Raw genomic sequence first — 13,945 nt, forward strand, 5'->3', positions numbered from 1 at the left:
CGGGGCAGGCACAGAGGTGGGAAGACATTCCCAGAGGAAGAGCGTGTACATGAGGGACAGCTCTGCAGCTGTGTCTCCCGCGTGCGTAGGAAGGGAGGAAGGGGACATCTGCTCCAGAAAGCACCAGAGAGGTCACCCTTGCTCACCCAGACCATGGGGGACAGGAACTGGGGTGGGGCGGGGAGGAGGGGGCGGATTTGGCCTCAGAACACCCATGGCCCTCTTTCCTGGGAGGTTGGCAGATGCTCCCTCTCTCCCTCCCTCTCTCTATCCACCCCCAGAGATTCTGCCTTAATTTCTCAGCAGCAGGGACTGTATCTGTTTTGTAAGATTCTCCAGGTGATTTTCAGGTGCAGCCTCGGTGAGAACCACTGAGGGGTGGTGTTCTGAGGATGGGATTTCAGGAACTAGGCAGGTCTACGGGTGGAGATCTGGGGTGGGGAGGGGGTCTTCCTGGACAGCCCAAGAAGACCGCACTGAACAGGGAGCCCCTCCTTGACGACTCATTGGTCTGGCTGGTTGGTGCATTTCCTGCTCACTTCCCTTCCCCACCCCGTTCCCAGGCCCTTGCTTCCTCTCACTTCCTCCAGGCCAGCCAAGAGCAGGCCCTGAAGGTTCTGATGTTTTATTAAAGTCCAGATCTTCCTATTCTAGGGCCACCTTCCTCTGGCTAATTCTGTAATTCCATTAATGGGAAGCCAAGGCCTGGCTGGGTGGGAGGAGGGAGCACATTGGGAGCCTTCGCTTCCGTGATGATTACACCCCAGGCTTCAGCCCTGCTTGGAGTTGGGCAGGAAATTGTACTTCCTTTACTTCACAATGACAAGGGCCCTTTATCCCCGAACACGGGGGGCTTTGTAAATTACTGCCATCTCGCACAATTAATTCTGCTGGGGCTATGTTCTTCCCCCACGTGGGAGAGGGCACCCGCCCACCTTCTCGGGAACCAGTGGTGCCCCCTCGCCTCACCATCCGCAGGCTGCCCGGCTGGAGGGGGGTGTCTGTCACCCCCACCTGCACCTCAGCCCAGCAACGCCCTCCTGACACCACCAGCTCTGCCTGCCTCCCCATGGCTGCCTGGATCGCAGCGGCTCCTGACCGCACCCGTCTCCCTTCCCTTCCTTCCCGGCGCCCCCAGGGCTTCCCATTCTCTCTTCAGTGCCAGGTGGCTCCCCTTCTCCAACCCCATGGCTCTCTTGGTCTCCCAGTCCTCAGATCGCTGAGCTAAAAGCTCAGTCCTCCATTTAGAAGCCCTTGTCTCTGCCCTCACAGAGTGGAGGGTCTCTTCAGAGACACAAGCCAAGGAACAAATGGGAAGGACAAGCAAATGCGAGGGATGAGTGGGAGGAGGGTAAATGTCAGCATGAGGACCAGTGAGTGCAGGCTGGTGTTCAGGGCACATGGTAGAAGAGAGGCAGGAGGCTTGGGCCGCCTCGTGCAGGGCACCCCGGCAGGTAGCTGCTGCTGGAGGCACTGTTGTGGGACTTTTCTCAAAGTATGACATCTCTCTGCTCCTATTCCCACCCCCGATGATTTCCTAAGTCCATCCCCGCTCTGCTGGGCTGCAGTTCTGTTCTGCTCAGGTCCATGATTCAGGAGGGATGGGAGACTCAGGGGAGGGACTGGTGCTGGCGGACCCTCCCTCCAGGACAGTGGGACCAGGAAAAATGGGAGCTGGGCGGCAGGGTCATAGCCCCAGAGAGAGTCGCTTCTGCACTCCCCGCCTCAGATCCCGCCTCAGATTCACTTGGCTGAAGGGGAGAACTGGAGAGCCGAGATGGGGAGGCTCTGGGCTCCATCAGTCATGGATTCCATCCCATAAACATCGGGAACTCCGGGCCACAGGACCAAGATGCCATTCACAGCTCGCTGGGTAGAGGGAATCTGCTTCGATTCCTGAGCTCAAAGGAAGATTTGAGACCGGGCATACTGGACCCTCACATGATAATTTCCCTCATGAATAATTTGCCAGGAAGCTGATGCCCAGTGACCTTTGACTGTCCTCTCAAAATGGGCTGTGGGTCTGGCTCACGCTTTCTCACCTCCTCCCTTTTTATCCTATCCTCTTTCAGCAAAGCTTTTTTTTCTTTAAAGTTAATTGTGCAAGTGATACATGAGTACATTCTGTGTCGATCAAACCAAAAAAGGTTAATGTTATGGGAGACATGCCCCACCTTCCCACAGACTCCCTGTTTTCAGCTTGGTGTGACACCTTCTAGACTTTGTGCCATGGTATAAATACAGATTCGGGTGCACAAGGAACTAATGGACTATGTCTTCACTGCACGTACACGGCATATGGTGTTTCACGACTTTGCTTTTCGCATCTGACTGTGGCTTCCCATGCTGGTACATTTAGGACCATTTCATCATTTTAACTGCTGTAGAGTATTCCACGGTTGAAACATAAAACCATCTCTGCACTGAGAGACCTTCCGGTGCTTTTCAATTGTTCTGCTTTTCCAAACAGCCACAGTGGACTCCTGTTCTCTCTGTGAGCACAAGGAAGAGCCCCCTTGTAGGGCCGGGCCGGGGAGGGAATGCTGGGCCACCGTCCCCATCCCCAGGGAGAGGTGCTCCCTTCTCAGACCTTCTCAAGGTGCAGAGCCTGGTCTAGCCTCCTCTCCTGGGGTCTGTTGACTCAGTAGGCAGCTGCTCCGGGACAGAATCCCATTTCCTGAAGAGACTGAATAGACTGTGAATTCCCAAGCGGCTTCACAGATGTGTCTCTGGGGACACATGAGCTCAGCACAGCATGTCACAGAGAGTGAGCAGGACAGCTTTGTGACCACTGAACTGAGGCCCCCCCTTCCACACCCTTGCAGCTGGAAGCCCCCTCCCCAACTCCACAACTCCTGTGAGGAGCAGCAATGAGCACCAGGAAGTCAAAACTAGCGTTTCTGAGTAGGGTTCTGTGTGCCCCATCCCCCTGCCCTACACATGAGAGGCCAGTGAGTGCCAGTGGGTGAGGCTTGGGCACTCTCTCCTCCCCTGGCCACTCTGAGTCCCACCTGAGCCTCCACCTCACGCCCACCATGCTCTGCAGGACCCTGTGAGGGCAAACTCTCCTTTCGAAGCCACCCCCTCCCTGCCAGGTTGCCACCCAGGGCTCTGCCCTCCACAAGGGAGCAGATGCAGTCCCTTCCTGCATGCTGGAGTCAGCAGTTAATAGCTGCTTGTCTGTATCTGCTTAAAAACAAAACAAAAAAAAGCCCTAGTGAGACATAGTGAGCCGAACCAAGCCGAGCTGTGGCATGGGACTGGCTGAAGAGAGCCCTTGAGAAGGGCCTGGGGGTCTGCCCCAACCAGTGCCTCTGTAAGGCTGGTCCCTCCTGGCAGACGTTCAGAGGGACAGAAGGAGGGACTCTGCCTTCTGATCTCCTGACCACAACCTCTGCTGAGGTTGTTAGTACTCATTGGCTGGTAGGTCTCCCCACAAACCTTTGAGGGGGATGGCTCTCCCCTTTTATAGATGAGGATACATGCCCCCCACCTATTGGCCCTGCACAAGTTGCTGGGCAGGATTCGGTGCTCTTGACAAATATGTATTGAGGTCCCGCCCCTGTTGTGGGCGTTGAGAACCAAGCAGGAATGGGACAGGAGCAAGTCCCTGACCTCCCTCGGAGGGCGGGGAAACTGCCAATCAAGGAACGAACATGTAATGTTAATAGCTCAGTGGGGTGCCAAAGAGAAGAGTAAACAGGACAAGGGGTCAAAGAGGAGGGTGGGGAGGAGGGCTGTGTGAAAGGAGGTCAGAAAGGGCAGCACTAGGTCACATTCAAGCAGAAGCCTGAGGGGAGTGAAGGAGCAAGCACGCAGAGCGCGGGGTAAATCAATGCAGAAGTCCTAAGAGTGTGTCTAGCAGAGCTGAGAAATAGGAAGGAGGCAAAGGGGTAGGCAAAAGGAAGAAGTGAAGGAGGTGAGGTCAAGGGGTGGAGATGTCAGGGACAGTCACATGGGGTCTGGGGGTTCCCTCAAAGATTCTCGTTCACAGCAGCTGTGAGGTCTCAAAAACACTGGCAGAAATTCCTGGAAGCTGGAAAGAAGCAACAGATTCTTTCTCTTTCCTGGGATCTTTTCTCTTTGTTATCTGACATCCGGGACCACAACGATGTGGTCATTTTCTCCCTCCCCCTCTTCCTCCCCCGCCCCTTCCTGGCCTTCCTCTCCTCTCCTCCCTGCTCCCCTTTCCTCCCACCACCTTCCTCCTTCTCCCCTGTCCACACCTGCCCCTGACCTTGTCCCTAGCTGGCTTGCCTGCCTGAAGCAAGACAGCGGCTGCCTCCCAGCTGCAGGCAGGCACAGGCAGAGGACAAGGCCAGGAAAGGGACAGGAGGAAAGAGGCCCCAGAGAGGCAGGCAACAGCACGAGGGAGGACGTCATGGGGGCCTCTGACCGCTATTCATTTCAGTCCCCTGGTGTCTCCATCAATAACCGTCTGCCTGGACCGGAGGGGGGAGAAGGCGGGGTGACCTGGGGTCTGGATGGGCAGGGATGGGATGGAGTGGGAGAGGGGCTTCTTGGCGCTCCCAGGTCCTCCCAGCCGGGGGCAAGGGTTGGAGGTGGGGAAGGCACAGAGCCCACAGGTTGCTGAGAGTTTCTGCCTCATGCGTCTCTCTCCCTGCTTCCTTCCTCCTATCTTTCTGTCCCCTTCACACATACCTTCCCTTCCATCTCCTCTCTGAAGGTGGGCGGCAGGACCAATTTCTATACTGGAAAAGAAGGAAGGGTTGCCCCCTACACACACACACACACACACACACACACACACACACACACACACTGGGTGGTGGAGGAGGAAGGAACTGTGCCCAGGATGCTGAGAGCACTCTGTTTCCCGGGGAGCAAGAAGCCAGAGAAAGCCTGGTAACAAGGGTTGGTGTAGGCACCACCAGCCTGCAGACCTCACAGGAAGAGGGCCTGGGCCACAGAGCCTAGCACGCAGTGAGCACTTGGGAAGTAGTTACCAAATGGCCATGAGAATGGGTGGTCAAAAAGTGAGGTTGGCTTGGAATGGACTAGAGCAGTCAAGAAGGGCTGTTTGGAGTCAGTGGAACTTGATCAGATTCTTGAAAAATGGTGGGGATTGGAAGATGGGAAAATGGGGTGAGAAGGCATACCAGGTGAGAAGACCGTGAGAACAAAGACAAAGGGCACTGGAGGGAAAGAAGACTGGGAAACAAGGGAGGTGGCCAGGCTTCGGGGTGCCTTTGGAAAGCTTGAGGGGTTGGTTCCCCAGGAGATTCAAGCCTTCTGTTGGCCAGAGTTGGCTTTTTGACTTCCCTTATGGCCTGGGTCTTACAGGCCTCCGAAGCCATGCTCAGCCATCTCTTCAGGCAGAGGAAGAGGCCACTGACCCTGGGCAGTTTGCGGGAACTGCCAGACTCTCCCACTAGCAAGCGTGCTCTTTGCTTTGTCACCATGCCTGAAGGGCCAGCATTAAGAGTCCCCCCCTTGAGTTAGGTACATTGCTCTGTAAAATCCAGATTCCCTGGTGAGGCACGGTCAGAGTCACTTAAGGGGAAAACTACACTGGCGTGACCCTGGAGCCCACTGGGTCAGTCCTCTCAGTGCACACATGAGGAGACTGAAGCCACACAGGAGACGGGATTTGCCAGGGCCGCCCAGGGAATTAGACGCAGAGCAAGAGGTCCAGTGTTGAGCATTGGTGGGCTAGATATGCCCAAGAAGCCCTCTGACTGGAGGGGTGTGGAGGTATCACTGCACATGGGGCGGCAGGGGGCACAGGGACAGCCCCATTCACTTTATTAGTACAGACAGGCCTGGGGTCCTCCCTACAGATGGAGACTTTATTCGGCAGGGGCAGGTCTAGAGGGTCCTTCTATCATCCCTGATGGAGCAGCCGGCAGCACTCCGAAGGGGCCAGAACGAGTTCATGGTCCAATGGGACTAGAGGTGCTGGGGGTGAGAGCAGGAAGCTGCCCCTTCCGGGAGGTGCTGGAGCTGAAGCTGAGACCGAACAGCACCCTGGGGGGAGGAAGGGAGGGAAGGAGGGAGGGAGAAGGCCGAGGCACCAGAGCACAGGGACAGGAAGGGACTCGCGGGGAGAGGGGGTGTGGTGGGGGGGGAGATGCAGGGTGGGGAGACTTCGGCGAGTGAGCAAAACAGAAAAGCAACGCGAGGGACAAAAAGCAGACAGACAGGAAAACGGAGAGGCAAGAAAGCTCCAGTGGAGTGCACAGGAGAGAGAGAGGTGGGGAGAGGGACCCAGAGCGGGGAGGGGCCGAGACTGGAGGGCCGGCGAGAGGGCGCGTCGGCGGCCCGGGGGCGCCCCACTGACCCTTCTCGGCGCTTGCTTCCCTCCCCAGGCTGCGCTTTCCTCACCTACTGCGAGCGTGAGTCAGCGCTGAAGGCCCAGAGCGCGCTACACGAGCAGAAGACTCTGCCCGGGGTAAGTGGCGCCCGCCGAGGCGCGAGCGACGGACGCGCCGACAGGGGGCGACTTCGGGAGGCCGGGCTGTGACGCGGCCGGCGGGGGGATCGCGGGCCCGGGCGCGTGCCTGCCTCCGCTCGGGAGCTCGCGCGCCGCCCCCCCGCGCCCCCAGAAGCCCGGAGGCGCGGGGCCCGGACGAGTGCGCGTGGGCGCCGGGCTCCGAGCTCGCCCCGCGGCCTCCGCACTGCGCCGTCCAGGCCCGACGGAATCCCGGGCGGGGGGCGAACTCGGCGGCGGCCGCAGAGCTCGGGCGCGGCTCCTCCCCTGGCCCTCCGGACGCCTCCGATCGGGTCCCTGTTCCGAGCTCTGCCCGCGCGGGCAGCCGCGGCGGGGACGCAGGGTGTCCTGTGTCACCGGCGACCGGAGCTGCCTCCGCCGGCCCCACGGGGCCCCGGGTAGCCCCGCCGCCCGAGCGCCCGCCGATCGACGTCGGACACGGACTGTTCCTGGGGCTGGGGTGGGGGCCGGAGCGGGAGGGGGCGCCTCCTTGCCCAGGCTCGGCGCCGCAAGTGAGATCACCGCGGTTTATTTAAGGAGCCAGCCCTCGTCTTTGATAAACTATCGCGCCTCAGCCCTGGTTTATAGCTTCTGTGCGGGGGAGAAGAGAATTATTTATGGCCCCCCTAACTGCGTGTGATATCAGCCATGGCTATTATCGAGGCTAGTTCATCACCATAAAATAAGAAGTGTTCCTCGGGTCAAGGGTCTGCGCGGTCTCTCCTGTGGGTTCACAGAGATTGGGGGGTGGGTAGATATACGGCTCACCGAGTATCTAAAGATAAATTTATGGAAAGATGTGTTTGTGGGCATTATTTAAAGAATTTACAAATATACCGTGGTTAAGCTTATACAATGGACACTGCAGGGGAGCACGTGTATCCTGTATGTATGCTCACCGGTGTTTACACATGCATGTTTACATTCTTAGCGAGCAAACCCGTATGTAAACACACGTTTCCATTTCTGCCCCACAGCGGGAAAGGTTAACCAGGTAGACAGAAAATGCAACCCTGGGTCGGGGCAGCCTTCCTTTGCATCAAAGATTCTTTTTTACCCATTTAGGGGAGGGGAGGGCCTTCCTTCCATTAAGACAGCCTTTGTATTGTATTTTGGTACTTGTGATTGCAAAGCACGGGGCTGAGTCATCTTAATAACATACCCGCGGATGCAAATGTATGGAAATCGTGCACCACACAGGTTTTTGTGTGGAGCCCGGCTCTGGCACGGTGGCCATTCCCCAGTTGGTTTTTTAGTAGCGCGGCTACACGAACATATATTATAGTAATTACTTTCTGGGTGCCCTCTGTAAGATGGCAGAAATATGCTCCACATCGCCCCATGTTATGTGTGAAGCATAAAGCCATATTGTAAGATAATCAAAGGCTTCTGAGAAAGGTTTGTGCTGATTAATAAAGTGTTTATGGTACTTTGTTTTGGGGGAGATTGTGATAGATATTTTAGAGCCACCCAAATGGAATAGAAAATACCACATTGTTTTGGGAGGCCCTTCATCAGCCCGACAGAGATTGCTGGGGAGTTTCGTGATGGCTAAAAGCTGGGAATTAGATGGGGAAACAGAAAGAGAAGGTGGGAGGGAGAGACTCAGGATTTTGAAGGGGGAGAGACCAGGGACTGGGAGAATTTCAGTAGCAAGTGTGGATTGTTCAGGATCTAACATTAACTTGTGGTTGTTTATTTTACATATAATAGAATAGCTAAATGATGGAGTGTATTAGTTCTTTAATAATTTATAGAAATACTTTGATGTTGCAGTAATTACATTAAAGGTCACATATCAAAGGTAATTTGGTTGAGCAGCTGTGATGGTTTCTCAGAAGCAATCAATACCACTGTCCGTGGTGCTGATTTCACCAAGGGGCCTGCCAGATTAAAGCAGGCTTATTACCAGGCAGAAAGGCCCAGGGGAAATCAGGAGCACACTGGAGCGACGCGCCAGCCCCCCTTCCACCGATAATTAACACTGTTCCCCATAATCTGCGCTAATCCTTCATACTGGGAGATCCAGTGGCATTTTTCTGAAATCACAAAGACAAGTTGGGCAAGTTTGGGAGAAAGGACAAAAAGAAACATGAATGTATGTTGGGAGATGGGAGGGGTGAGGAGAAGACAATGGTGGGGTTAAAACATAGCCTGGAGTCCCCTTGCAGTGCCTGGAATGCCTGTTCTTTCTTCAAAGGCCTCACAGGGAGACTCGTGGCCTCAAAGACCTCATCACAATTCTCAGGGAAGGCACAGCCTGTAGGGGGAGGGACAGAGAGAAAAGACAAGATTGAAGCTCAAACTTCCCAGGGCACATTGTCTCCACACAAACCCACATGGAAACAAATGAAAAACAAAATGACCAAATAAAATTATGCTCTAAAGTGGATTCCAGAAAGCAGAACGGGTGTTATTATTGTTGGTTGGTTCTCTCCTTTGAGATCAGAGAAAGCATGATGCTGGCAAATGCATGGACAGGGCCAAGCAAAATACTGTCACCCAACCAAATAATGGGTATTTCCACCAACTGAGACTGTGCTCCTGTTCACCTGTTTGGTGAAGGGGGTGGCAGAGAGACACCTCTTCTTGTTTGGGGTGACCACATTAGGTACCCCAGTGAGTGCACTGTGTGTCTGACTAAGGAGAAAGCAATCACAAAAAGCACCTAGAAAACTGGTAACCTCAGCAATTTAGGCACTTTTCCAGACTTCAAAATCCATTAAAATCAATCCATTAAAACCAGCCCTCCACTTTCTCACTGAAAAGAAAAAGAGGGGAGAAAGTAGTGCAGGCAACCCATTCTGTTTCCCAGCAAGTTCCAGAGCTCGCCTGTCAGCAGCAAGGAAAACAGTACCATTTTTGACACACACACACACACACACACACACACACACACACACACACACACACAGCACCATCACTAAAAACAATAAAACAACAGAGGCAGAACTAGAGGTGACCTTCAATATAGGTCCTCATTTGGGGACTGAGAAGGGAGCTGACATTTCTCTAGGGGTAAGTGAAAGCTCAGAAAACATTCCGCAATGGCTATTCTTAGAAGTCAGAGGTCAGTATCCCCGGGTACCAGCCTATCCAAAGTCCTTGGGATGGCTGATGGAATCATTCCTGCACCACTGTCACAAATGGATTATTGTTTTTGAGTTCGGCATGACTTGGTTAGAATGAGATTACTAAACCACAAAAGCTCATCAGGGTCCTTTTGAGCAGTATCTTCTGCCAGGATCTAGGCAGAGTGATTCCACTTTTCTGAACTCTCCATCTCTGTCTTCCTCACACTCTTGATCTCTCTTTCTTGGCCCCCTGCCCCTCTTCAGCCCACCCTCTTCCATATCCAAGATTTGTTCCCCTATTTGTAAGGTACAGTCAACATGGGACAGTTTCTCAATCCATCAACAAGTGTTTGCTGAGTGTGTGCCGGGCACTGTGCTAGGCATCCTGGCAGATAACTATGTTTAGAAAAACTCATCCCTACCCCTCTTGGAGGTTTCTATTAAGTTAGAGACAGAAGCCACACATGCCAGAAATATCAACACTACAAGACAGCAGGTTATTATAAAATGGGTAGTGTGGACAGTTGCTCAATAACAACAACTAATATTTATTAAGCACTTACTATCCAATGGGCACGAAGCAAGAATGTTACCTCCATTACCTCATTTTATCTTCACAGCTACCCTATGAGGAAGTTATCAGGATTATCCCCCACACATGGAGAGACCCAGGCTTAGATTAAACAATTTGTCCAAAGTCACACAATTAACAAATGACCAAGCCAGGACCAACACCAGGATACCCATCTCTCTGTTTTAGCACTACCAGTTGCTTTCGGGGGGACCCAGACGACTATGGGGTATAGGAGTTGCTCAAGGGTTTTGTTCAGGATATGGGCAAGCTGGGGATAGAGAGTTGGGAGGAAGACAGGTATGTGAGATGAGCACAGTGGTCTGAGAATCAGCCTGGACACAAGGCATGCATGACAGGTCAGGAACTCTGAGCTGGGCTGGAGAGGTCCACTCGGAGACTTCCCTGGGGCCTGAGTGTGCACAGGGGACCTCTTGAAAGAATTCTGTTCCTTAAAATAGTCCCCTGCTACTTAGTCCCAGCTCCCGTGCCTTTGGGACTTTGCAGGCAATTGTCTTCCAGGAAGACCCCATCTGTTTCCGAAGTTAGAAATGTAGGGCCTCTGGGGAGAGACTGGATTAGGAAAACCAGGCAACATGGCCAGAAGTGGCCAGCACTTTGCTCTTCTGACAGCAGAAAGGGCTCCTCACCAGGGCTGCTAAGGGGGAAGAGCTAGGTTCAGTTAGCAGAAGGCCTGTGGAAGCAGCCAGAAGAGGGAGTAGACAGGGAAGAAGGGAGGAGAGGGAGCTGGCCAGGGGAAGAGGGGGTGGGGAGAGTGGGAGCTGTATCTGCTTGGTAAACATTAAAGTTCCAATTCACTAGTTAAAGATTGGCTTTTGTGCCCTCACTCCAGCAACCCGAGAATACAAAGCAAACCAGCACACTCCTCTCTGTCTGTCTCCCCAGCCTTGGGTTCAGCCCAGCAGACGTGCAACATCAAGCATCACTGCCATCACACCTCCAGACGCAGGTCCCTGCAACTCAGGACCAGTCATTTCTATGGAAATTCAGTGTGACCTTCTTTGAGTGTACCAGGAAAGACGTTAAAATGGAAAATTAAAGAACAAAACAAAACAACCCTAATTGGATTGCTAGCCGTCCCTCGCGGCCACAGCCTCCGGACGCCTCCTCTGTCGGTCTTTCCTTTGCCCAAGTCCCATCTCGCCTTCCGTTCTTTCTCTTTCTCCCTTTTCTCTGTATGCACGTTTCCTTGTCCTTTCTCTCCCTTCTGGTCATTTTTCTCTTCCTCTTCTCCCCTTTCGTTTTCCACCCTTTCTTCACTGATCCTTCTCCCTCGCCTCTCCTGGCTCTCCCCTCTCTGCCTCCCTCCCTCATGCCCTCCCCGTTCTCCCTCTGTCCACCCTCCCTCTACCTGGACACCCTCGGACACTCTAGTGGGACCTGCTCCAGATTTCCTGGGACTTCCCTGATGAGGCCCATCTCCCTCCTGAAAACCGTGCTATGGAAGGAGCCATCCAATTTTATGTACAACTGTAAAGATGAATGATAAGTAGAAAGGATGCAGGCAAGAACAAGATGAATAAATTATAAAGGGCAAATGATGACAAACCAGGGGTCCCCAGAGACAGTGATACGATAACAGAAAGTAAAGACGAATTTATGATGGATGTAGTTAGCATGTACAGAGGCTGTTGATTCTTCAGGGTAGTTTTACAACTTCTAGTGATTGGCGCAATCAAAGCGTTTCGTTTTAGAGATATGATGTGTTTCCACTTGTCTGTCCTCTGGGCCCTGTGTTGGTGTTTTTCTCTATGCAGTGAGCCTGGGTCCCGTCAGCACGTGCGTCTTCTCCCCCAGCCCCTGCCACCATTATGGGTCTCTGCTCCCCATGGTGGGGTCACAAGCCAGATCCCTGCACACCTCCAGCTCCTCTGTCCTGCTGTCCTTCTTACTGAGTGTATTAGCTTGGGGGTTGCTATAACAAAGTACCACAAACTGGGAAGCTTACACAACAGAAATTTATTGTCTTACAGTTCTGGGGCTAGAAGTCCAAGATCAAGTTGTGGGCAAGGTTGATTCCTACCGAGGGCTGTGAGGGAGAATCTGTTCCAGGCCTCTCGCCTCATCTCTGGGAGGCTTAGGTGTTCCCTGGCTTGTAGATAGTGCTCTTCTATGGTCATCTTCCCTTTGTGCACATCTGTGTCCAAATTTCCCCTCTGATAAGGACACCAGTCATATGGCCTCATCTTAAATTTGATTACTTCTGCAAAGACCCTATTTCAAACAGGGTCACATTCATGGGTACTGGGTGAGGGTTAGGACTTCAACTCTTTTGGGGGGAAACACAGTTCAACCCATAACACTGAGAAATGGGCAATCTTATGGCTCTTCCATGGCAGGGAGGAAAAGTCTTCAAAAGCGTTGGAGTCATGGCGGGGAGTGGGGGGAGGAGGGGTCCCATCAGTCCTTGCTCTGCATCTCGCCCTGGCCTCGATTTTTTCCTTCTCTCTTGGGGAAATGAATGACAGATCTTCCTTTTTTGCCCATATTTCCTAAAAGGAACTATTTGTCTGTCCCTTTACAGCATTGGCTCTTAACGGACAGCAGTTTTGCCCCTCAGGGGACATTTGATTTTGTCTGGAGACTCTACTGGCATTTAGTAGGTAGTGGCCCGGAAGCTACTAAACATCTTACAATGCACAGGACAGCCCCACAACAAAGAATTATCTGGCCCCAAATGTCAGTTAGTGCCAAGGGACCACAAGGGACCCTAGGCTCTGTGTTAGGGCCAAGGGTGGGTGGAAAACACACAATGAGGCCTTGAGAGGGAGCAGAGGGAGAGGGAGAGGGAGAATCTCAGGCAGACTTCCCCACTGAGCCCAAAGGGACTCGATCTCACCACCCTGAGACCAAGACCTGAGCCAAAATCAAGAGTTGGATGCTTAACTGACAGAGCCACCGGGATGCCCCAAGCTTTCCTCTCTTTTGTTCACTGGTTCTCTTCACTTGGGGGACAAGCCCAGGGGTCCTTAGAGTATCAGAGGTGGGAGAGCTTGTTAAGGGGCGAAAGCTCGGAGGGAGTGATGGGCAGCAGAAGAGAGCAAAGCTCACTTCTAGGTGGAAGGTTGGCTGTTCACATACACTCGTGTATCTGTAGGCCACACGTGGTTCTACAGCTGACAGGGTCACCAGCGATCTCCGGTCATGGAATCTGTGATCTGAGTGAAAGGAGTTGCAGGTTTCCTTGTGGTGGCATCTGCAGCCCACCCACGGGTGGGGTTTCTCCAGCTCTTCCCTCTGCAGGATCCCCATCCTGCCAGGAGGCAGATCTGGCAGCGTCTCAGACGGTGCCACAGATAGGAGAGCTGGGGCTGAGAGCACATCATGCAGGCGGGAACACCAGAGTTCCCAGAGGGAGGTCAGCAAGGCCTTACGTCCAGAGAGCAAGTGCCAGACAGGCACCTTCTGTTCTTGCCTCTTCTCTTCCACCCCAGGCCGCGGCCCCAGTCCACCTCCCTTGCTTCTACCCAGAGACTCTTCACTCCCCTTCCCACAGAGACATCTCCAAGTCCTCCCGCCCAGGCCTTTGCCTCCCCTACACTGCCCACACTGGCCTGGGTGGGAAGGTGTCCCCATGTTTCTGGCAAGTGACTCTTGACTCCAATAAAGAGTCATTATCAAACGGTGGGTTGCCACGTCCCGGCAAAGATGGGCAACCCTGGGTGATGATGGCAGAAAGCAGTGTGGTTCCTTATTCTTCAGTTATTCGTGAAAATACCTGTTGTAAAGAGAAAAGGGCTGAACTTCAGGGGGATGAGTTCTCTCAGGACCCCAGTTCATTATGGTTCAAATGTGTTTTGATCAAAGGCATTTGCAGTGTTCTCAACC

The 13,945-nt window shown here is 53.4% G+C and overlaps 1 protein-coding gene across 50 annotated transcripts in view; it reads left to right on the forward strand.

Annotated features, from left to right (window-relative positions):
- The window catches only part of CELF4 (CUGBP Elav-like family member 4), a 294,289-nt gene that overhangs the window by 69,356 nt on the left and 210,988 nt on the right, over positions 1 to 13,945 (forward strand). For all 50 annotated transcript variants that reach the window (XM_028098226.1, XM_028098228.1, XM_028098227.1 and 47 more), the window contains exon 2: positions 6,330 to 6,412. In XM_028098226.1, the coding sequence (XP_027954027.1) occupies positions 6,330 to 6,412 (83 nt within the window). The remainder of the gene's footprint in view (positions 1 to 6,329; positions 6,413 to 13,945) is intronic.

This window comes from Eumetopias jubatus, unplaced genomic scaffold, assembly GCF_037043125.1.
Source record: "Eumetopias jubatus isolate StellerSeaLion01/CBP00866 unplaced genomic scaffold, mEumJub1_p1.0 scaffold_16, whole genome shotgun sequence".
Classification (NCBI taxonomy): Eukaryota; Metazoa; Chordata; class Mammalia; order Carnivora; family Otariidae; genus Eumetopias; species Eumetopias jubatus.